Raw genomic sequence first — 21,483 nt, 5'->3', positions numbered from 1 at the left:
GTTTAGACAATTCAATAATTTTTATGTCATATTTAGGATGCCAAATAAACATCATCAAATGGAGCAAAGCCCTGTGTCTGTTTTTTTCGTTTAAGTTATGAGAATTGATTTCAGTTTATTATAATATACCTTTCCTTTCCGGCACACTCACTCAACCACTCACTCTAAGTCCTCTAAGCGGTCCATTTCAAGCAGCGCGTGTCCTGATGCGTACCCAAGCACCGTACGCAGCAGTACCGCGTCCCGCAAGCCGTGCACGTGTAGCTGGAGGGAAATCCACACACTGCACAAAAGTGTCGCTCGGGCAGCCGGGAAGCGGGTGCAGCGGCACTGAAATAGTTCGGCGGATCCGGTCGCTGTTGCCGTTCCTCATCCAGCAGCTGCGGAAACGTTTTACGATACTTTGCACGATAGTATTCGGCCCCTTTCGTGCGGCGGTGTTTCTTCTTGCTCGGTCCACTGCCATCGAGATTGTCGCTGAATTTGGGCACCTTCTTCGACATGACCAGGTCCGCGTGCGGGTCTTCGTGGAAGTTGTCCTGCTCGAGTGCTTCCAGCGCTTTGCGCGCGCGTCGCTGGCGTGCGGCATCGTCCAGGGTTCGCTTTTTGTCCGCCTCCCGGATGCGTCCCGATTCGCGACCGGCCATCTTGTTGGAGTTGAGTTTATGAGACTGTTTTTAGGGGGTGGTAGTGAGTGCTACGGCTTCGCAGGATGGTAGTTTTTAAGCTTCTTTCTCGTGTAGCGGGAAGCTGATGCGGTCCATCAAATCGTCCACGCGGGCTTGCAGTACTTCGACGATTTCGACCGAAATGAATAGGTGCTTCTCGTCCAAATCTTGTATGATAAACTTCTTCCCCAGTGATTGCGTTTCGTCCAGATGGAGTAGGAACTGTTTCATAGCCGGATCACTGTGGAGATTGAGGGAGAAGCTTTTGAGTACGACGGAAGGTATTCAGGGGGAAAAGTGATGATTCTTACCATTCAACGAGCACGCCTTTCATAACATTCACCATTGCTGAGTAGTGTGCGTTATTTTATCAACGATTTCACGATAAACTAATCGCCGAAAGATTGTTATTTCACCAATTTATTGCATCGCAGACAATGTAAACAAACCGCTCGCACACCGCTGTTGACGGAACGAAACGTCAAATGGGAAATGTGCAGAAAGCCAGGTTAGGTTATTGAATTTCTTCACCGCCATGTTGAATGTCCAGCCTTGACGTAAATGTTTTTATATGAATTACAACAAAAATCTAAATTTAAGTGATTTTAATAAACTTTAAATTAACTAAATAGCCATGTCTTGCATGATAAGCTCTAAAAGAAGATAAAAAACTAAGATTTCCATGCCTATCCAATGCGCGATCTACGCACAATTGTCAAACGGCATGACATAGCCCAACCCGCCTGCTCACGACTGCCCCTGCTGCTGCTGCTTCTGACATCCGCGCAAAACGGGCCATCAAAACCATTCTCATTCGATTCTCTCGCGGGTTGGTTAGGTAACATTAAAAATTTCCCACTCGGACTCACTTTGCACTCGCAGCCGGACCTGTGTAACCGTTTGGCTAACTCGATCCGTTTTCCATTCAACAGTTCATCTTCCAGCTGAGAAGGCTGAAGATTTCCGATTCATCCGTACCGTTCCGCCTGCACCGAACAACATACCGACGCATCCGCTGACCTCTCTGCTGTTTGAGTTTTCCAGCCTAAAGAAAGTGCCGCAACGATGGTGCAGTATTCCCGTCTGCTGAGCGTACAGGTATGGTACCAAAGGACACACGGAAAAGGGCAATTATTTTTGGAGTGTTTTTTTATATCAAACGGGGCTCCTTACGCTGTTCAGTTTGATGAAATGTGTGTGTGTGTGTGAATGCGCGCGCGTGTGTGTGTATGCGATTGCGAAAAGTAGAACATTGTCCCCAGAAGAAAATCGTCCCCTTCATCATCAAGTAGGCTGGTTAGATAATCGATCCGACTAAGAGAAAATTCGAGCTCTTCTGCTTAGTCTTCTTCCTACTGCGTTTTTCCCGCACCATACGACCGGCTTACCGTTCGTGGGTGAGGAAGGAAGAGGAGAGGATGTGTGAATTTGTGAAACCACGATCTGTGTGAAAACGTGCATGAAAACGGTTTCCAGGTATTTTAAATGGCGCCGCGTTGGAACTGCAATTAACCCACTACCCGCTCCCCCCACGCTCTCCCATTCCCACCCCAGCGTAAGATGTGGGTGTTCTGATTTTATCTTGAATGGTCCGGTTTCGCAAAGGCTTAAGTGATTACAGATAACAGGAAACTGTAGCGTAAAGCTTCTTCTTTTCTTCTTCTTTCTGTGCTCGCAAGCCTCCCACACTCCCCCGTCCCGTTCGAGCCTTTTCTCAGCGTGTGACACCTAATGACGTTTCTTCTTGGAACGAAACGAAATGATAAGAAACGTCGAGCCGGCCTCCTGCCTCGCACGCTCGCGAGGAGTATCAATGAATGTGGCATATTTTGGGCACCAATTCAAGGCCAACGGGGTGGTGCTTACGAAATGTCAACGAGGAAAAAGGGGAAGTGCAACCGGTTTGCCCCCCCTCCCCCTCCCCCCATACCGTAAAAGAAGGAACAAAAGCCGGCTCGACGGCACTGTCCTGGCTAAGTAGGCTGGCTGAGTTGTTATTTACGTTGCTTTGCACGTTACGGAACGAAGCCCCCCGAAACCTTCTCACCTTCCCCACCAATATCACGTGTCGGATCAAAGTCTCTCCCACACATACACCCAACTGCCTCCGGCCTCTATCTCGCGCCCGCCGCGGGGTGTATTTTCTATTTTTGTTTACCTTTCCTCACGCTCGTGAGTGTTGCGGCGGCGGCGGCAGCTGCCTTCCTTCCTTCTTGTCCGACGAGTGTTTGCAATTTGCATCGATCACGTATTGCGGCTTCTTCTGGATGATTCTTCCTTCCCTTGCGGGTCTAACAAGACCAATCGTGCTAAAAAGATCGAACGCCGCCACATCCGCCCGTAGCAAAGTGTTTCTGTTTTCTACCAACATCCCCTCACACTGATTATGCTTATCAACATCGACTGTCTAGATTTGTTTTGCGTTTCTATGCAATTGTACCCTCCAATGTAGCAAATGTAATCGCATATTACCAAATGATTAACCAGCTTCCCTTCCCATCTCTCCGTACTTCCGCAGGCTCGCAAGGTTGCCCGGTACGCCGTCGATGTGCAGGAGCGCCAGTTCCATGCATCGTGTGCCGCCGCCTCGAAGGTCGCGCTGTCCAAGTTCGACCAGAATGTGTACCTGCCGTACGAGAAGCTGCAGAAGAACCTGGAGGTGGTGAAGAAGCGCCTGGGCCGCCCGCTGACGCTCAGCGAGAAGGTGCTGTACTCGCATCTGGACGATCCGGCCAACCAGGACATTGAGCGGGGCGTGTCGTACCTGCGCCTGCGGCCCGATCGCGTTGCGATGCAGGACGCCACCGCCCAGATGGCCATGCTGCAGTTCATCTCGTCCGGGCTGAAGCGGGTCGCCGTGCCGTCCACCATCCACTGCGATCACTTGATTGAGGCGCAGATCGGTGGCGAGAAGGATTTGGCCCGCGCCAAGGACATTAACTCGGAGGTGTACAAGTTCCTGTCGACGGCGGGAGCCAAGTACGGCGTCGGCTTCTGGAAGCCCGGCTCCGGCATCATCCATCAGATTATTCTGGAGAACTACGCGTTCCCGGGCCTGCTGATGATCGGTACCGACTCGCACACGCCGAACGGCGGCGGTCTCGGTGGCCTGTGCATCGGTGTGGGCGGTGCCGATGCCGTCGACGTGATGGCCAACATCCCGTGGGAGCTCAAGTGCCCGAACGTGATCGGTGTGAAGCTGACGGGTAAGATTAGCGGCTGGACCTCGCCGAAGGACGTCATCCTGAAGGTGGCCGACATTCTGACGGTGAAGGGCGGCACCGGCGCGATCGTGGAGTACATGGGCAACGGGGTGGACTCGATCTCGTGCACGGGCATGGCGACGATCTGCAACATGGGTGCGGAAATCGGTGCCACCACGTCGATCTTCCCCTTCAACAAGCGTATGGCCGACTATCTGGCCTCGACCGGCCGGTCGGCGATCGCGGCCGAGGCGGGCAAGTACCAGGGCAGCGTGCTGACCGCGGACTCGGGCGCCAAGTACGACCAGGTGATTGAGATCAACCTGGACACGCTGGAACCGCACATCAACGGACCGTTCACGCCCGATCTGGCCCACCCGATCAGCAAGCTGGGCGCGAACGCGAAGAAGAACGGATACCCGATGGACATCCGCGTCGGTTTGATCGGTTCGTGCACGAACTCGTCGTACGAGGACATGGGCCGCTGCGCTTCCATCGCCAAGAACGCCATGAAGCACGGTCTGAAGTCGAAGATTCCGTTCAACGTGACGCCCGGATCGGAGCAGATCCGTGCGACGATCGAGCGCGACGGCATTGCGAAGACGTTCAAGGAGTTCGGCGGCACCGTGCTGGCCAACGCTTGCGGACCCTGCATCGGCCAGTGGGACCGTAAGGACGTGAAGAAGGGCGAGAAGAACACGATCGTCACGTCGTACAACCGTAACTTCACCGGTCGTAACGATGCCAACCCGGCCACGCACTGCTTCGTCACGAGGTTGGTAGAGCGCGGAAGGTGCGCCTCTTGTCGTGCGATATCTAAACGGTTCGATTTTTCCTTTCCGACAGCCCCGAACTGGTGACGGCTCTGTCGATTGCTGGCACCCTGAACTTTAACCCACTGACCGACGAACTGACCGGGGCCGATGGCAAGAAGTTCAAGCTGGACTCGCCGTACGGCGATGAGCTGCCCCAGAAGGGATTCGACCCCGGCATGGACACCTACGAAGCGCCCCCGTCGGTAAGTGTTCGGATGGGGGATGGGCCACGCGCTCTACTCGAATGCCACGTGATTGGAGCTGTTCAAAGTCCTTCTGTTGGGCGGAGTGATTCCCCCCATTCCTTTGCCCAACTCAAACCCTTTCACTCGAATCGCTTGCCCTTATCTTATCAGTTGTTGTCGGCGAAGCGTATGGCGGCATGCGCCGAATCGACGCTCCGATACTAACGCGCTCGGAAGGAAATATGCTATATGGGTCAAGATTTTAATCTCTTTTCTCTCTCTCCTTCTCTTTCGCGCTGTTTCCTACAGGACGGCACCAGCGTGAAGGTCGATGTGGATCCTAAGAGCCAGCGTCTGCAGCTGCTGGAGCCTTTCGACGTGTGGAACGGCAAGGATCTCACCGAAATGACCGTCCTGATCAAGGTTAAGGGCAAGTGCACCACCGATCACATCTCGGCCGCCGGCCCGTGGCTGAAGTACCGTGGCCATTTGGACAACATCTCGAACAACATGTTCATTGGGTAGGGATGCTGAAAATTGCTTCAGAACCTAACCCAACATGCTAATTGTACCCTTCTCTCTACCCTGCCACAGTGCCACCAACATCGAAAACAACGAAATGAACAAGATCAAGAACCAGGTGACGGGCGAATGGGCCGGAGTGCCGGATGTAGCCCGCTTCTACAAGTCGAAGGGCATCAACTGGGTCGCTGTCGGCGATGAGAACTACGGCGAGGGCTCGTCCCGCGAACATGCCGCCCTGGAACCGCGTCATCTGGGCGCCCGTGCCATCATCACCAAGTCGTTCGCCCGTATCCACGAAACGAACCTCAAGAAGCAGGGTCTGCTGCCGCTGACCTTCGCTAACCCCGCCGATTACGATAAGGTAAACAGTGCGACGGATTTGAATCGAACGGAGTTTAACGTTGGTGCTTTCGATTTTCCCTCCCGCGCAGGTTCAACCGACCTCGAAGATCTCGATCCTGGGCCTGAACAACTTTGCCCCGGGCAAGCAGCTGGACTGCGAGATCAAGACCGACGGTAAGGTGCATAAGATTAAGCTGAACCACTCGTTCAACCAGCAGCAGATCGAATGGTTCAAGGCTGGCAGCGCCCTGAACCGCATGAAGCAGATTGCGGCCAACAAGTAAGGCGTGGTGCAATATGGTACTTTACCCGACCTCCCCCCCAGTACACCCTCTCCACCAGTCCAGTCCAGTCATCTTCCTCGTTACGACCGACACCATCAACACAAGACGTCCGCCCACCAATCTAGGAGCGGTGGCAAGCGGTTAACCAGGCCGCGACAGCTATTGTTTGGTTCCACAGTGAGTCCACGCGAACCCCGGCTAACCGCGGGTTCGCGTCTCGCACTGGCGGAGACCGTTTTTGTGTGTGTGATTGTTTACGAATCGATTAAAAGCCTGTTGTTTGGTCGCGCGCAGCTTCGGTTTGCCAGCATTGTAAATAGAGCATAATGATGATCCCGACCCGAGGCGTTAATGCAGACACACCCGATAGTCATACGCGATCCCAAGTGATCCCCTCCCTGTATCTGCTACTTATCTTCAAAATCCCGCGATTGCCCCGTCAATTGGTTGGTAGAGATAATGTTTACCTCAAAAAAACAAGAAGTTTAGACAAAAAACAAAAACGCGACAAATTACCTAAGATACTGGATGAGGGTTTGTCCATACTTAAGAACATACAATGAATGCAAACTTAACATTTAGCTGCATCGAGCGTGTGTGTGTGTGTGTGATGCACTGACACGTGCGAACGTTACTAGCATGTATCTCTCTCTCAAATCGAAGCGCCTCCCCCGCTGCGGAGGAGGAATAAACTTCACTTCCCTGTTTTAAATCAGCTTTCGTTTACTTAACGTTTGCGCAAACGGATTGAGCGGCAGCTCGATTTCTCGATCGTGTCATTTTTCTTTTGATTTTACTTCCAAGATTCTCTAGACAATAATTATGAAAGCATGCAGTTTTTCGAGTAAATAAAAGCGATTATAATCAAGTGAACTGTGATGCCAGTGTAATGTGGAATGCTGAAAGAAACAAACGCAAACGCAGTGCCGATTCCTTGTTCGGAAGTCGTATCGCGTGGCGGTATATGACAGTCCATTAAAGTTCAAGTTCAAATTTACTGCGACACTGGAGGTGGATTACTGTCACGAGGTGGTTGATGTTTGATTTTGCACTACTCTCGTACTGTCGCAGAAACTCCTTTGCTCTTTTTGGGGCCGAAATTATAGTGTAACTATTTCGTGCAGTATCAACACAGCTATGCTCAAGGTGAACGTGTAAAAAAGAAAGGCAATTTTAATGTTACAGGAACGGGTTTTTATTCATACGATGGGATGGAGTGAGTGAGTGAGTCACGGCGACTCAACGAATGCCGACGAATGTGTGTCGCGAATATTGCTACATTTCAGTTGATTGATTTTGTTGGTTTTGATTTTCAACCTGTTTTTTGTTGCATCCTTTTTCATGTCATTTTTTAACATCACTTTCCTTGTTTTCTTTTTAGGCCGACACATTTATAACAAGTAAACATAACACAATTTGGTATATTTGGCTGTGACTAATGATGATGTCCGAACGTTGATTTGAAATCCTTCGCTGCGCACAGGGCCACCTTCACGAGCTTAACCGAAGAGTCCTCCGAAACCGCCGGGATATCCACCGTGGCCGTATCCACCATGACCGTAACCGCCATGTCCGTATCCGCCATAACCTCCATAACCGTGTCCGCCATATCCTCCGTAGCCATGGCCGAGACCGTATCCACCATGACCACCGTACAGTCCGTAGCCACCGCCGTAACCCGGATATCCGTGTCCGTACCCTCCGTAACCACCGTATCCACCGTATCCACCGCCGAATCCATGGCCGTATCCACCACCGAAGCCCGGATATCCGTGCCGCTTGGTACGGTCCGCAGCCGTTTCCTCCGCCGACACGAAGCAGCAAAGCACCGCCAACACAACGCACAGCACAATCTGCACCTTCATTCTGAGCACGTGTTCACTTGCGTCTGCACTGGATAAAGCTCTGGACAGTTCCGACACCTGTGTGTTTCTCCGCCACAAGACGATCGCTGGATAACGTGCTTCGTTCGGGTACAAGATCTTTTTATATGTCACCAGCGGTGGTACAGAAAATTTGGACCGTTGCTTTTGTTGTGTCGGTTGCTGGAGAAGGGATGAAGACAGTGGACAACCCGTCCGACGACCGATCTCGCTGCTGCTGATCTTCGGCGGAAACCGTCTCGCGAAACAATTCGCTGTCTGCAAGGCCACCGCTGCGGGTCTGCGGGTCGTCGCCGTTTGCGGGCAGGGAAAGACAACAGCTCCCAGGGCCGCCCGACCTTAATGGTGGGAAAGACCGTACCCACACATTAACAGATCTCGCACCGCAACGGCCGGTCGGGTAAGTTTTGGTTACAAATTCTCCCCAAAAATACACCCACTTTGGGGTGCGAACGATCGGTGGTGGTGGTGGTGGTGCAATAGCCCTTTTCGAAGGGAAGGCAACCTCGCGAGGGGGCGTGATTGTGGGTCAGTGCGATCGTGTGATAGCGCGAAAGGGGTGCGATTTGTTTATTTGTCTGCAATGTTGTTGGTTGCTTCATGTTTTGTGTTTTTATTTCCAATTTTCAATTTGTAAGGTTCTTGGTGGGCTTGGTGTATTGTTTATTTTGTAACGATCTTTGAACTGATCTTTGAAAAGCTTAAGTTAAATGATATCAGGAGAGTATGAATACTTTAACCCATCGTACAGCTATAACACCACCAACACTTAAATGTGGACTTTATTTTTACAACCAAAATCCCGGCTTCTTCGTACTACTTCAGACAAACATAAAACACAAAAAAGACAAAAACAACACACACACACAAACTGAAACACGTGAAATGCATAGGCTTCGGTGCACCGGTCAAACTCGCTCCCCAGCTCAGAACCCAAACTTTATCGATAATCCATTCCCTCCCTTTCGCTCCGTTCTTTCCTCACTCATCTCCATCGATTCTGCCTCTCCTCGCCGTCCACCTCCATCATCCCGTCGGCTACGGCTGCCCCCTTCCGGGCACACGATTGCACCGAGCGGCGTATCCAGCGTGACGTTGGGCGCGTTGAAGTTAAGCTGCGGTCCACCGACATCCACCCCGACACCGATCGTCTTCAATATACCGCCAATGTCCAGGTTCCGTTTGGCCCGGTGAAGGTCGATGTGGTTCGTCAACTCGGCAGTGTCCTTGCTGCTGGGCATCGATGGGATCAGCTCGACCCGGGTCGGCGGCAGCGGTGGCGTGGGAATCGCATTTCCGCAGATCGGTAACAACAGACAAAGCGCACTCAGAACTACGCCGGGAAGCAGCATGATAAAGACTTGTCAGCACCAGCAGAGAGGCCCGTTTGATGGGCTTCATCCCAGTACGGCACGGTTTTGCATGTCAGCCGCATGGCATCATTAGCCGATTTTAATTGTGCCGAAAATTGGTTTGTTATTTGTAGCTTCGGACAGGCGATAGTTCCAGACAATTAGAGGCCGTTTTAGAAATTTGGTATGCTAACTACTTCACTGACTAATTGACAAACCCAATTATTGGAATAATTTGCTGCTCAAAGTTGGAGCGTCTTCTTCAAATTTCAATAATCCATCGGGTCCTTTGTGTATCTCGCAATGTCTTGATGTCTTAAGCGACGGGTGTAAAAATCCCAACATGCAAATTAAAAACTAAATTTCCCTCTCCACACACACCGTGCGATGTCATTGATCTTGACAATGGTCTACGGTCACATGGAAGCTGCCCATTTCCTTCTCGCTGCGAGGTCACTTGGCTTATGAATGGAGCGGCATCTCGGGCCGCCTTTTTTACGATGAAGCAGAGTGTGACTCATTCACGATTCGTCAAACAAACCCGGCTTGTTTACGGGTCTTTCCTTTGAACTCTACAGCGCCTAAAGCGCCACCTTGAACGTGTTTAACACGTGTTAGGCAATACAGTATCATTTTAAGAAGCATTCAGTGGAACCAATTTTATGCGCATACAGAACCAAAACTGAGTTGGAGTCACTCTGTTGTTTGGAGCAGTGAGATCAATCGTTTCAGATGAGAGGATCTGCTCACTTGGATCTCACTCGGGTTGTATGCATGATCGTTTCTATCTCTGTGTTTTTTTTTTAGTAAATTACGATCGCACGAGAGGATGGGGGAGTAAAGCAATCGAAAAGGTCAGTGCGTGATGTGAAGTTCAACTCTCGAATGGACTAATTACTCATTTCACCTTGCATGCGAGATCAGTTTTTGGATTTGTTCAAACATGTTTATTGACCTTCGTGAATTGGTGACATAGGTTTAGGATTCATAGGCAGACACGACGAAACACTACCACATCAAATTGACCTTGGAATAGTTCGCTCATCATCCGATCAGATTTGGTGAAGTAACTTCCATGTCAATCTTGAAGCAGCTTTCACCCTGCAAAAAAATGGAAATGCTTTTCAATATCGTCTCTTTTCATTAACTCATCGCCTTAGTACCTTGTCATGTTTCACAAGCACATCGATGATTGAACGACCCTGTGCTACCAGCAGATGTTGCTTATACTTCTCCAAGCTGTATGTTTGGCTTTCGTCGGTACGTATTTCACTAGCAGCCACCGGGCAATGGTCCGGCACACCGAACATGGTGATGATTTCGGCCGCTTCCTTGTTGCCGGACGCCTCCTCCAGGTTCGCACAGATGTCGACCGTTTCCTTCAGCACTGGTAGGCCGTTCTTGGTGATCGTTACATCCATCTGAACGGATCAAAAGTGTGTGAGAAGAAGCTAGAAAATCAAGTGCTTCCATCCCTAAATCTCACCATAGCCGTCTTAAATCCCACGGTGCGTGCCGTAGCTTTGGACTTTACTTTACAGTCCTCCATCAGCGTGACGGTAGACTTGGGATCGATGGTAACGATCTGTCCTTCTCCGGCACAGTTTTCAATACTGTGGACGATCATCTCATAGCCACCGTTCTTTAAAATCACGAATAATGTATGTTAGTAATTGGATTGGAAGTGAAAGCTTCTCTTCAGATCTTTTCCTTACACAAGCCCTTGCTCTTCTGGAGTGGCACAAGATAACGAGCCCCAGGAACACGACTACCCGCCAAGAAGAATTCATCCTACTCTTGCTAAATACCAAGCTACTAAACTGCACAAATAAACTAATGAGCCGTGTTACCGTTTTATATTTATAGCACAAATGCACAGCGAGTGCTCTCTGTGAAGCGTCCTCTGATGCAACTACTGAACTGTAGATACATTTCCGGTGTAATTAAGTGCACGGGTGCTTATCGGACACGCGGTGCGGTGCTGTAGTGTAACAGAGCTAAATGAAAAAAATGATCAGGAAATGAAATGGATGTTTTGTTTTGACTAGAACTTGTAGACAAATTTCACTGATTGTGTTTGTTGTTTCATGATTAATTACGATCACGTCACGTAATATTCCCGATACATGTCTGGCTCCATGCAGTGCAGTGTGCGCTTGTAATGAAGATCAATGACATATTAATGACTCTATCCTGATATATGAGTATAGGATTCCGTGGAGGTGATTTATTATTTAAATAACATTGCTCAACCTCAATCAGATAGCCACGAGTAGTCGAACGACTTGAATCGAGAGCTCCGGTTTGTTTAAAAATGAAGTAATTGTCATAATATCTGTTCAATTATTGTGTTGTTTAATTATGCCAAGATTCAACACACCGTTTTGTTGTGTTTATAATACATTTTTATTGGACCGGTTTGGACATTTTGTATGCATCAATTGCTGTCTCATTTTGAAATTTCAACCTCCATTTTGATGCAGCTTTTGCCCTGAAATGATAGGAATTAAAGTTAAATCTCCAATTTCACATATAGTAGAATCTCTACCAACCGTATCGTGATCCAGGTTAAGCTCTATCCCTATCGAACCTTTCATAATGCCCAGCATCTTCTTAAAACGATCCATTGGGAGCTTCTTGTCCGGATCGGCACATATTTGGCCCTAGAATAATAATAAAAAAAAAGACAAAGTACTCAAATACATTTACAACTCCACAATATTCGCCATTCCTTACATCGCTCTGAGGACATAAACCACCGGGCAGGAAATCTTTAACGAACGGAATCTTTGATCCCATTTTGCACGCATCGATCTGTTTCTTAAACATCTCTCTACCGTTCTTGGACACACTGACGCTACCAGCGGCCGTGTTAAACTCCTTCAGCGTAACGCATCCCTGCAGACTAAGGGAACAGTCGTCCCCAAGCGTGATGGCGGTATCATCGCTCAGCGTGATGACACCGTCCGGTCCGGCACAGTTCTCGATCTTGTTCAATTTCAAGGAGAATCCATCTTTCTGTAGTTAAAAGTGAGCGAAAATTAGTCTAAAAAGAAGTACAGGCTACAGGTTGAGAGTGCATACGCATGCTACAGAACCACGGGCAACGGTGAGAACGATAAACAGAGCGTAGAAGTAAACTTTGGTGGGCAGCATTTTGTAAAACACTTTAAACGCTTTAGCAGTTTGTCCAACTATGATGAACTACATATTCTCTGCAATGAGTTATATAGCTGTATGCTACCTGTATCCCACAGGAAATGAAAGTTTAATAGTAGGTGAGCCTCTGGCCATAGGAAGCTCAAACCAACAATTACCAACACCGATGGTGCCCGATCGGGGTGTGAAATTTTGAGCTATAAATCGGTAGATTGCATTAAAGTGTGTTTCCTCTCTATAATTTTGCAAAATTCGAAAACATTTCTACTCGTAGTGTTTAGTTAGTTGTTGATCTACAAAGTGCTATTTTGGTATTCAGAGCGAGATCTAGTAGATCGTAGTACGTAATTTAACCCGGGATCAGTTTAGCGCCAGCAAATAGTGTTCAATGTCAACCAAAAAAGTTTTCAACAAATAACGCATAAACAACTCTTTTGTTGTTGACGTTTTTAAAAGCCTAGAACAACATCTACAGGTGATATTAACGTTTCAAACAACAGTAACTTAATCATAGGAAGTAATCCAAAGACACCAAATAATGATTCCTTGCAAAAGCTCTCAATTTATTATTCAAACAAAACAATGGATTTTGGATCATAGCAGCTGAACTCTCCAGCAGTTGAGCGATCATATGCAAAACATTTAGGTTCCACCTACTTCGTAATATCGAAACGTATCTTGAAGCAGCTTTTACCCTGCAAGTGAATAGAAAGGCAGATATTAGTTTACGGTACGGTTTAGGTTTACGTTCACGACACATACCGAATCGTGCTGCACGGCCACATCGACAGCGATTGCTCCCCGAGCAAGAGGAAGATATTGCTTAAAGCGATTGATGTTCACCACCTGACTGGGTTCGGTACAGATTTGACCCTACAAAGACAATAAAAGATTCAAGCTGAAGAACAGTCGTAGAAGGGAAAGCGTTAGCAACCCTTACCGCACTAATAGGACATTTCTCCGGTACACCCAGACTCCGGAGCAGCTCGGCAATGTGCTCGGTACGCCTCGGACGGGACGCTTGATCGCAGATGTTCGTCGAGCCCTGCATCACCTGCACGCCGTCCTTCGAGATGGTGTACTTTGCATTCCCCGTCTTGAAGTCCTTAAACCGTACGCATCCGCGCGACTTGATCTCACAGTTCTTCGTCAGCACCACGGTAAAGTTTTCGTCGGCAGTAATGATCGCGTCTGCTCCTGCACAGTTCTCAATCTTTTTCACCCGTATCTTGTAGCCACCATTCTGGGTTGGGATGAAATCGAAGAATAAGCGTAAGGGTCATTCTCTTCTCCCCCTGTTAGATCACATCTCGCCGAGCATATGCATTAGCATGGATGCGAACAAATATACCTACACAAGCCATGGCGACTCCCAGCAGGCCAGTGCAGACTAGAATGACGGCAAACCGAACACCTGCTCCATTAGCTGCTAGTGAGTGCGTTCCCGTGCGGTTCTGCCTGGAGGCCATTTTGCAAGTACTGTTCAGTTGACGGCGCACTGGAGCACAGAAATCGATTACACGTGTGAATCGCTATCAACACACCGGAAAACATATGCCACCCGCTCGAACCACTTATCAAATTGATCAACAAAACAAAGCACAACACTTGTCGAAGCCGAGCAGCTTTGCGTGTGATATCCAAATAGCGGTGTATACGTGTGGATGTGGATCTCTCGTTCAACTCCACCGTGGCAGCGTGTCGAACGGAATATCACTCGCTGTTCGAAGGGCCGTGTTTATTTATGAACGAAAATCGATCCATGGATCCATCTCTCCGCGATCGTGCATCGAGAATCGTAAGCTTCTGGAGTACTCGCAAGCGTGTGAGCGTAGTACCGAAGGGGTACACTAACACATTCCCCCAAACCGGCCGGTTTAGAAGTATCGTGCACTAGTCGAATGTTCTGATGCACGGGGAAGACCACACCTGACTAATGCCTGCCTATCGGTGGTAGTTTGGTGCGCGTGTTAAGCTTACAGGGGGTGAGCAATCACACCCCGGAGAGGTGACGGAGATGAAGCGCACAGTGCGCAAATCAAGATAGATGTGTGTGATCAATTAAAATTGAATTATTTACCCTGTGTACAATTAGGGAGGTAGAGAGAGAGAGCGAGCTATGGTGAAGATCAAATCCCCCATGGAGGCATTGTTTGGGTCTAGTCATAACTTGATATCCGGAAAAATTGTACACTGGAAAATCCATCATTCTCACACTTTATTTGGTTGAGTTTTCCCAAATACTCAGATATGTTGATGATTTTCCGAAAAAATCAACACTATTCACTCACTATATTTCCGCTTCGACAGTCATTTTCCTCTGCCAGAAACAGTAACAATTCTATAAGCACAACTTCATCAAACAGTTGCCAGCAATGGATGAATGTTTATCATAATCCCTCAGTCGTTTAAATGCAGCTCCCTCTATCCAGACGACGGGAGCTCGGCGACGGTAGCGACACCACCATACTGACGTACGTGACGTGCGCAATGAGCCGTGACAGTAAAGTAAATATTCCACTCATTATAATACTACCAACCATTCGATAGCGGAATAAGAATTGCAGTCTGTTTTTATTCGACCGATCGATCGTTACTTTCCGGTTACTAGTCGCATCCAGGCACGTGATCTGTACGGAATCGATCGTAGCGTTTTGTGATGGTGCACGTCACCGATACCAGGCGCTAAGGTGCTAGCTAATTGTGGAGAGCGAGAGAGAGATTAGCAAAGTGTGTTCGGGGAAAGGTCAGCAAAGTTGCATCGGGAATGAGCATTAGATGACTTGGGTGTGTGAACTGGTTTTTATTACGGGTATCAGCAAGGTCATGATAGTGGGTTATGTGTGATGTGAGGTTTGGAATGGAGAATACTAAGTAACACAAGGGACTTCCCGTGGGATGGAGCGTTATGAAAAATCTTTTCACGAGAGGCGGATTGGTTGTGTTTTATGGAAATGGACAGGCAGTTAATGGGTAGGTGTTCTGGGAAGTGACACATTATTTAAATTCGTTGTTGATCGATGGATTTAAGATACAATTTATCAGCTATTTACATCATGCAATAGTATTATAAAGATAACATGTGTTATTTAATATGCTAAGAAGGTCTGACTAGACTCTCAGCGAAGGTCGTTACGCCAAAGCAAAAGAGTAGGCATTACTTACACTGCTTGATCATCTTCCGTAGGTACATTTTTCAAAAAGCATCTAGTTTCTTTAGTAAGCACATGATCATACTCTTAGATTCTCTTCTTTTAGTTAGACAGAGTAACTCTAAACATCTATTTATGTGGGAAAATTCAGAAAAAAAGTAATCAACGGTTTTTTGACATTATTGCGTAGAATTTAAAATGCATCTTCAGAATCATGGTATGCAGTTTGCATGCAACAATGCACGATTGAAATATTTCACGCGAAGTGTTGTGAAATATTTCATCGACTGTGAACTCCCAAGGTTTTTTTCTTCTGGAGGTTGTTTTTTTCTAAGTTGTTGCTTATGCTTTGCAGAAAACCCATCATTTAATAACAATGTTCGATGATGTGTAAGAAGAACACTGAGCCTAGAGCTCTCAACATCTTACAAATTTATGGGAAAACATAGACAACAAAACAGTGAACATATCTTGTTAAAAACTTTTCGCAAACAGTATGCAAAAGCATACACCTATCTTTAATATCTCAATTCACATGCCTGCTTTAGCATATCAAATTCAAAATTCACACAGAACACCACGTGGAGCATAGAGCTGTTTACCGGCAAATGCAACTGCTGTGCCGCAATTGCATTAAATTCTCTCTCATTTCAGACATCTCTCCCTTCTCTTGATTCGTTTCTCCCAAACTCTCTAGGCTGTGATGTGATTTTTACGAATTAAAATCACTATTTTCATATGCTTTTTGTAGTGAATAACATAAAAAAATCATTAAACAGTAAAATAACGCAAACAAGTTCACAAGTTGACAGTGTTGAACGTAGAATAATATGCGAAATGTCGTAAACTAAATACGTAAACAAACCGTATCGCGAGAAGAAGTTGGTTCCAAGAGCGAGATGCGTGCGGATGCTGAGAGAACCGTCGCTTTAACACGATCTTTCTGCTTCCGACCGATCAGTCTGCTTCGGGATGTTCAACCGCTCGGTTCGAAACAGTCGGTCGTTCTGCGATGCGTAGCGTGTGTGGAAGATAACCGTTTATGCGGATATAATATAAGTGCAGTGAGATAGAAAATTGATAGAAGAATTGCAAGAAAAGTGGTACATTAATGTGTCCATTTTTCTGTGCAAACAAGTGAAGTAAAAACGTTTACATTCAACGATGGTGCGCGTCACCGAACGGCGACAATCTACGCTGCATCCTGAGCCGGCAATGCTGCGGACCAGTGTTCTTTCGACTGGAGCTTAAAATAGCCAAATCCGCGAGTGCACCAAACCGAATCCGCACATCAGACGACGTCGGCAAGGCATCAGCAGCAGCAGCAGCAGCACCGGTGCGACACGTTCTGTTCACGCGCTTGCGAGTGCGTGTGCGGCACAAAGCATAAGGAAACTCAATCCGCAACGCATCAAAAGTGGCGTGTTTGTGTGTGTTCGTGTGTGTGTTTGTCTTCACGATCTTGCGATAAGATACGGTGTGAGAAAATGATCGAGTGGGCCCGGTGGGTGGAGGCACCTGTCAAGCCGATCGGCGGAGTGCGTGAGAAATTATCGATCAGCGCCGCATCGCGCACGATCAAAGTGCATTTTCAGTGAAAGAGCGTAGGAAGCGCAGCGAGGAAAGCGTGAGCGATCACGCGTCTGCGGTAATTGTTGCAACACTTGCAAAGGTCAGTGCAGCGTGTGTGTGTGTGTGTGTGTGTCGGCAACACTGTGTTTGTAACGAAAAGCGTGCGAATAAAGTGGTTAAACAAGAGGAAATATTGTGTCGGGCTGGTGTCATAATTTAAATGTCCTTTAAGTGCCCGAGTGGAAGTCTTTGGCGTGAGCAAAGGAAGAATTAAAAAACGCACTGGGGGAAAGGGTTGGTGGATATTTTAGCAAAGGAACCGTCCAGTGCCGTGTTCCTCTTGTTTCCTGCGTTCCCCGTAACACACACACTGCAGAAGCCACCCCAAAACCGCGAACCGCTTGCGGCAGGACCGTCTGCGAAAGAAAGTAATTATAGACGCCCTTATCAATGCAATGCCATTTTTCATCGCGCCTTCCTCGTGGTTTGCAGCCAGTCGCCGGCCAGTACAAAAGTCAGTGCAGCCAGAGGAACGCACACTCGATGACGCAGACGCCGATGATGACGGGTGATGGCGGGCAGCGATGGTAATGCTGCAGACGACGGTTCCTGCGTACAAAACCCTTGGCGCTGATTGTGCTGATGAAGTCGGTAAGTGGAGAGCCTCTTTTCTTTCTTTTTTTTGGGTCGATGTTTCGCTCCTGCTCATTGCTCCAAAATAATGCCCAAAAATGAAAGGGTTGCCGGCACGGTTCAAACTATTGGTGAATTTTTTTATTGGTCACTTGTTGGGCTACATAATCGAGCGCATTATTTGGTGGTTTGCTCGATGAATGCATCCTGCATTGCACACATTCCACCCCAAGAGACGGTATTATCCCGTAGCTCGTTCGTAGTAAGATGTAACTTATTTATTCTTCCCTTTCTTTCGCGTTTTATGTGTGCCGTTTGCCTGTGAGTGTATGTGGGGAATGTCCGGTAATTTGTATTAGACAAAGGGAAAAAGACAAATGAGTAGAGATTGTTTGGAATCTTTGTACCCCTCGGTCGGCCTGGAGGAATGTACGTATTTTGACAACACATTTCCAAACTCAAACTCTGTGGCTCTGTTTACCAGAGCGTGTGCCCTTTGGTGTTTATGGACAGCAATAAAATTGAAACATAGGTGTTGTTTTTCCCGCCCTAAGATCACACCTTTTCCTCGGTTGTAAACGTCTCGGAGAGTTTCGGGAAAAGCGCAACGAGCTTACTTTCTCACGGAATGATTGTGTTTAGTTGGAGATTTGAGTTACTCATTGCTGGCATAATCGATAGCAACACAAGATCAGACAGTGGCTCTCTGCTGCAAACGAATTGTAGCGAGTTTGTTAGCCCAAATTGACATTTTTGGTATATTATTGCTTCAACATAAGACACACATTTGCATACATATTCCTCTATTATTGCGGCAAGATACGGTTGATAGATTTCACTTGGCTTATTTGTTTGCTCCAGCGACATTTCACGTATTGATTTAAAGTGGCCGTTGGACGATAGATTAGGCATAACATTTAAATACCAAATACGTTAAGGTAAATTAGCCGAGGCGACACCTCGCTCAGCAACAATACAACCGCCTCTCACCAGCATCAACGTGTCCGTCCAGTAGACAGGTTCGGTTGGTGGTCTGTAATCCGTAAAGTCTACAAATTCCACACGCGGATCTACTCGTCTACCAAAACCTTCAGGATACGATGGAGCAACCTGACAGATTAGTGTGGATCACATTCATATGTACCACCCGTCTGTGATTGGACCGAGGGTTGAGGTTTCGGTCAATGATCAAAATACCGAAAATCGAGTTGAATAATTTTCTCGCCCAACGATACTATTTTGCGGCACAGGCCAATAAACTTCACCACGTGAAGGAAGGACTAGCCGGGGCGAACCCGGGGCGCGCGATAGCGATAACAGGGAGGTATTTTGCCGGTGCCGAGGAACCGGTTTGCGTGCGAACGGCCGGTGGGAGCTCTCATTTACAGACTCCGGGGCAGCTGATTTTTGACATTCGATCTTGAAAAACAACAACCGCTGGAAGCATCGTCTCGAGGCCGTTCGTTACCGGTTCTGTGCGATCGTGTGTGCGCGTTGGCAACACCGGGTGGAAATGGACGAAACGATGTAGATCGATCCATGGTTTTTTGTTTTATGGTGGACGCATAAAACTAGCACCAGTAGCGTAATGATGCTGATTTGCACGTGTCATCAACTGTTTATCGAGTGTATAAAATGTGCTTCCATAGCAGACGTTCGTTTCACGAAAGGGAGCAATAGAGAGAGAGCAGAACATCGTGTCAAATGCGATGCAACAACATGCAAACTAAACATCACGTTTTCTTCCATTTCCTTTTTTTCAGAATCTTCACCCCTAAGACGTCGATAATAGTGGTGCGCCGTAGTTAGCACAGATCCCCCTCTTTTTTGTATGGTTTGTGATAAGTGAGCACAACAAGTGTACGGAAAGAAGTGTGTGCCAACAATGCGAAAGAAGCAAGTGCGTTGCCCGCCAGTGCAGTGATTAGCGTGCGATATTTGTTGCGAATGATCGTAGTGTGATCGCACAACGGAGGCAAAACGGAAGCCTCGTGTGTCGTGTGTGGTGGGGTATAAGAAAGGAAGAAGTGTTAGAGAGCAAAGTGAGTGTGTGAGCGAGGAAGAATAGCAAAAAAAAAGTGAAAAAGTGAGCTCCACAATGCGTTCCAGACGACAGAGTTTCGTGGCACGGTGTGCGCTAGTGACGTTGCTGATGCTGAGCGTTGGTGCCGTGACCGGGATCCGGCAGCACGATCGCGACGATATGACGGTGGAGGCGATGTTGCGGCGCGAAAGCCGTGACGTAGATGGGGAACAGCCCGAACCAACCGGTCCACTGCCGGCTGGGGATGAGTCGGGCGTTAGTGACGAGACGGCTCTTCCGGTCGTGGTGCGAAGCCGACAGGGGCGTACGAGACAGATCTGGCGACATCATCGGCCACGACACTCCGGGCGGCAAGGTGCGTACGCGCGTTCGATTAGAACAAGAACGCGGAGTTTTGATTTGTTACCTCGGGTTGGTCCTCGGGTCGTGAGGCTTTAATTTGTGACTGTTAATTATAGGGTTGTATGTGCTAATGAAGTTACAATACCCTCGGGTGGAGAGTTATGAGTAATAGCACGCGTTTAATAACTGGTTTGGCTGGTTGTTTTCTTTGCCGTTGTTCGTGGAATGGTTTTGTTCTTTTGAGTGTCGCTCTAAACAAATCCAAAAGCGTCGGTTCTAATTTGGTTCTTGATAAATTAAGCACAAATCAAGCAATGTGTGTTAAGACCCACCTGCTTCAGCCCAACAGCTAGAAAGCAGACACTCGACGGTCTCGTGGCGTTACGAACAAAAGCGATTTAAAAAGCAGTTCATCACCATCTTCCCTTTTGCCGATGCATAGCTTGTGTGCATAGCTTCAATCACCTTTTCACTCCCTCTACATCGCTCGACGTTCAAAGAACACATGCTTGAGAGATCGTGAATAGGGCCGGGCTCCCTGGTGAGTTGGAGGAGCTCCGACCTCCGGTAGATGCCAACAACAATTGGACTTTTTAATTGCTTACATTCCGCTGCGCATTGTTGAGTGCGTTATTGTGAGTGCGTTTTCGTGGAAAAGGTGGAAGCTTCCTGGTCTGTCTGCGATGGCCTCTTCTATTCGGCCGTGCGTTTACAAATGTTTATTCGTACGAAGGACACATACGGAATGAATCTCGGGGGCATCTGATCGCTGTTGCTGCTGGTTTTTACGCTGGGTTTCCTGCCCTCGTTGCATGGAGAGGTGGTAGAGGTGTGATAAAGGAACACATAAATCTGCCACCCGCATCGGTAACACAACTGGGAGGAAGCCGGGCGAACCTTCGAAGGACCGCAATCGAAAGGCTCTTGGCAGTGAACGTTTCCTGTGCGCCAGACAGCTGGTCCCACAAAGCGAGGTCCCTTTTGTTTTTATCGAGGATTGTGCTCGAGGGATTGTTTTCCCTCTGTGTGTGTGTGTGTGTTTTGAAGGAGGTTTAAAACGTTCCCTTTTCAACCCACGGGCAGGTAAATTGGTCGTGTCGCATCCGTTTACGGTGGGAAACGCTACGCAACGCTTGTGAGCATTAGTGTCCCTTTTTCCCTGACTGAAGGAAGCGCAAAGCATAAAGTGTCCAAGATTGTATCGCACTCATCGGGTTTTGGAGATGATTGTGGACACTCCTATCACTTCCCAAGGCAGTCGGAGTAGAGTAGCTTTTGGCGGCTTTCTTTATTTTCTGCATTTTTGTGTGATTCTCATGTGTGT

General features: G+C 47.9%; 8 protein-coding genes across 11 annotated transcripts in view; 2 read left to right on the top strand and 6 right to left on the bottom strand.

Moving 5' to 3' along the window:
* Nucleotide 1: 1 nt before the first annotated feature.
* Nucleotides 2-1,130, bottom strand: LOC1278104 (general transcription factor IIH subunit 5). The gene is made up of 2 exons (XM_317641.4): nucleotides 980-1,130; nucleotides 2-909 (listed from the first exon to the last, which is right to left on the bottom strand). The coding sequence occupies exons 1-2, from the start codon at nucleotides 1,012-1,014 to the stop codon at nucleotides 723-725; spliced, it is 222 nt and encodes a 73-aa protein (XP_317641.3). The 5' UTR covers nucleotides 1,015-1,130; the 3' UTR covers nucleotides 2-722.
* LOC133390935 (zinc finger HIT domain-containing protein 1) lies at nucleotides 174-647 on the bottom strand. The gene has a single exon (XM_061662214.1). The coding sequence runs from the start codon at nucleotides 645-647 to the stop codon at nucleotides 174-176; it is 474 nt and encodes a 157-aa protein (XP_061518198.1).
* A 258-nt stretch (nucleotides 1,131-1,388) lies between the features above and the next one.
* On the top strand, nucleotides 1,389-6,895 carry LOC1278105 (probable aconitate hydratase, mitochondrial). Its single transcript, XM_061660362.1, has 7 exons — nucleotides 1,389-1,506; nucleotides 1,601-1,766; nucleotides 3,187-4,646; nucleotides 4,718-4,889; nucleotides 5,181-5,392; nucleotides 5,466-5,757; nucleotides 5,828-6,895. Exons 2-7 carry the CDS (start codon nucleotides 1,734-1,736, stop codon nucleotides 6,020-6,022), a joined length of 2,364 nt encoding a protein of 787 aa, XP_061516346.1. The 5' UTR covers nucleotides 1,389-1,506; nucleotides 1,601-1,733; the 3' UTR covers nucleotides 6,023-6,895.
* A 626-nt stretch (nucleotides 6,896-7,521) lies between these two features.
* Nucleotides 7,522-7,887, bottom strand: LOC133394014 (uncharacterized). Its single transcript, XM_061662188.1, has one exon. It carries the CDS (start codon nucleotides 7,885-7,887, stop codon nucleotides 7,522-7,524), a length of 366 nt encoding a protein of 121 aa, XP_061518172.1.
* A 764-nt stretch (nucleotides 7,888-8,651) lies between these two features.
* Nucleotides 8,652-11,110, bottom strand: LOC133393803 (uncharacterized). The gene is made up of 4 exons (XM_061660363.1): nucleotides 10,973-11,110; nucleotides 10,744-10,899; nucleotides 10,421-10,678; nucleotides 8,652-10,358 (listed from the first exon to the last, which is right to left on the bottom strand). Exons 1-4 carry the CDS (start codon nucleotides 11,045-11,047, stop codon nucleotides 10,302-10,304), a joined length of 546 nt encoding a protein of 181 aa, XP_061516347.1. The 5' UTR covers nucleotides 11,048-11,110; the 3' UTR covers nucleotides 8,652-10,301.
* A 481-nt stretch (nucleotides 11,111-11,591) lies between these two features.
* LOC133393804 (uncharacterized) lies at nucleotides 11,592-12,491 on the bottom strand. The gene is made up of 4 exons (XM_061660364.1): nucleotides 12,342-12,491; nucleotides 11,994-12,275; nucleotides 11,810-11,920; nucleotides 11,592-11,748 (listed from the first exon to the last, which is right to left on the bottom strand). The coding sequence occupies exons 1-4, from the start codon at nucleotides 12,411-12,413 to the stop codon at nucleotides 11,707-11,709; spliced, it is 507 nt and encodes a 168-aa protein (XP_061516348.1). The 5' UTR covers nucleotides 12,414-12,491; the 3' UTR covers nucleotides 11,592-11,706.
* A 467-nt stretch (nucleotides 12,492-12,958) lies between these two features.
* LOC1278109 (uncharacterized) lies at nucleotides 12,959-14,451 on the bottom strand. The gene is made up of 4 exons (XM_317645.5): nucleotides 13,772-14,451; nucleotides 13,357-13,659; nucleotides 13,179-13,289; nucleotides 12,959-13,111 (listed from the first exon to the last, which is right to left on the bottom strand). Exons 1-4 carry the CDS (start codon nucleotides 13,883-13,885, stop codon nucleotides 13,070-13,072), a joined length of 570 nt encoding a protein of 189 aa, XP_317645.5. The 5' UTR covers nucleotides 13,886-14,451; the 3' UTR covers nucleotides 12,959-13,069.
* A 2,062-nt stretch (nucleotides 14,452-16,513) lies between these two features.
* The window catches only part of LOC3291603 (laminin subunit alpha lam-3), a 77,360-nt gene continuing 72,390 nt past the window's right edge, over nucleotides 16,514-21,483 (top strand). The window contains exons 1-3 of one of the 4 annotated variants that reach the window (XM_061660357.1): nucleotides 16,516-17,568; nucleotides 17,633-17,791; nucleotides 19,537-20,172. In XM_061660357.1, coding sequence (XP_061516341.1) covers nucleotides 19,872-20,172 — 301 coding nt within the window. In that variant the 5' untranslated portion in view covers nucleotides 16,516-17,568; nucleotides 17,633-17,791; nucleotides 19,537-19,871. Of the gene's footprint in view, nucleotides 17,792-19,536; nucleotides 20,173-21,483 lie in introns of those variants that run through there. The other 3 variants (XM_061660359.1, XM_061660356.1, XM_061660358.1) reach the window with 3 other exon arrangements.

This window comes from Anopheles gambiae, chromosome 3 (assembly GCF_943734735.2).
Source record: "Anopheles gambiae chromosome 3, idAnoGambNW_F1_1, whole genome shotgun sequence".
Taxonomy (NCBI): domain Eukaryota; kingdom Metazoa; phylum Arthropoda; class Insecta; order Diptera; family Culicidae; genus Anopheles; species Anopheles gambiae.
Note: the sequence above shows the minus strand (reverse complement) of the source record. Positions and strands in the feature narration are given on the sequence as shown.

Bases quoted from the DNA above. Each gene is read 5' to 3' on its own strand.
- LOC133393803 (XM_061660363.1), bottom strand. From the start codon at position 11,047: ATGAATTCTTCTTGGCGGGTAGTCGTGTTCCTGGGGCTCGTTATCTTG. The intron at 10,900-10,972 runs GTAAGGAAAAGA...GTGATTTTAAAG, and splicing joins CCAGAAGAGCAAGGGCTTGT to AACGGTGGCTATGAGATGAT. The intron at 10,679-10,743 runs GTGAGATTTAGG...TGATCCGTTCAG, and splicing joins TGGGATTTAAGACGGCTATG to ATGGATGTAACGATCACCAA.
- LOC133393804 (XM_061660364.1), bottom strand. From the start codon at position 12,413: ATGCTGCCCACCAAAGTTTACTTCTACGCTCTGTTTATCGTTCTCACC. The intron at 11,921-11,993 runs GTAAGGAATGGC...TTATTATTCTAG, and splicing joins GTTTATGTCCTCAGAGCGAT to GGCCAAATATGTGCCGATCC. The intron at 11,749-11,809 runs GTTGGTAGAGAT...CTATCATTTCAG, and splicing joins TTAACCTGGATCACGATACG to GGCAAAAGCTGCATCAAAAT.
- LOC133394014 (XM_061662188.1), bottom strand. From the start codon at position 7,887: ATGAAGGTGCAGATTGTGCTGTGCGTTGTGTTGGCGGTGCTTTGCTGC.
- LOC1278105 (XM_061660362.1), top strand. From the start codon at position 1,734: ATGGTGCAGTATTCCCGTCTGCTGAGCGTACAG. The intron at 4,890-5,180 runs GTAAGTGTTCGG...TGTTTCCTACAG, and splicing joins CCTACGAAGCGCCCCCGTCG to GACGGCACCAGCGTGAAGGT. The intron at 5,393-5,465 runs GTAGGGATGCTG...ACCCTGCCACAG, and splicing joins TCGAACAACATGTTCATTGG to TGCCACCAACATCGAAAACA.
- LOC1278109 (XM_317645.5), bottom strand. From the start codon at position 13,885: ATGGCCTCCAGGCAGAACCGCACGGGAACGCACTCACTAGCAGCTAAT. The intron at 13,660-13,771 runs GTAGGTATATTT...ATCCCAACCCAG, and splicing joins TGGGAGTCGCCATGGCTTGT to AATGGTGGCTACAAGATACG. The intron at 13,112-13,178 runs GTATGTGTCGTG...ATTCACTTGCAG, and splicing joins TGGCCGTGCAGCACGATTCG to GGTAAAAGCTGCTTCAAGAT.
- LOC133390935 (XM_061662214.1), bottom strand. From the start codon at position 647: ATGGCCGGTCGCGAATCGGGACGCATCCGGGAGGCGGACAAAAAGCGA.
- LOC1278104 (XM_317641.4), bottom strand. From the start codon at position 1,014: ATGGTGAATGTTATGAAAGGCGTGCTCGTTGAATG. The intron at 910-979 runs GTAAGAATCATC...CAATCTCCACAG, and splicing joins AAAGGCGTGCTCGTTGAATG to TGATCCGGCTATGAAACAGT.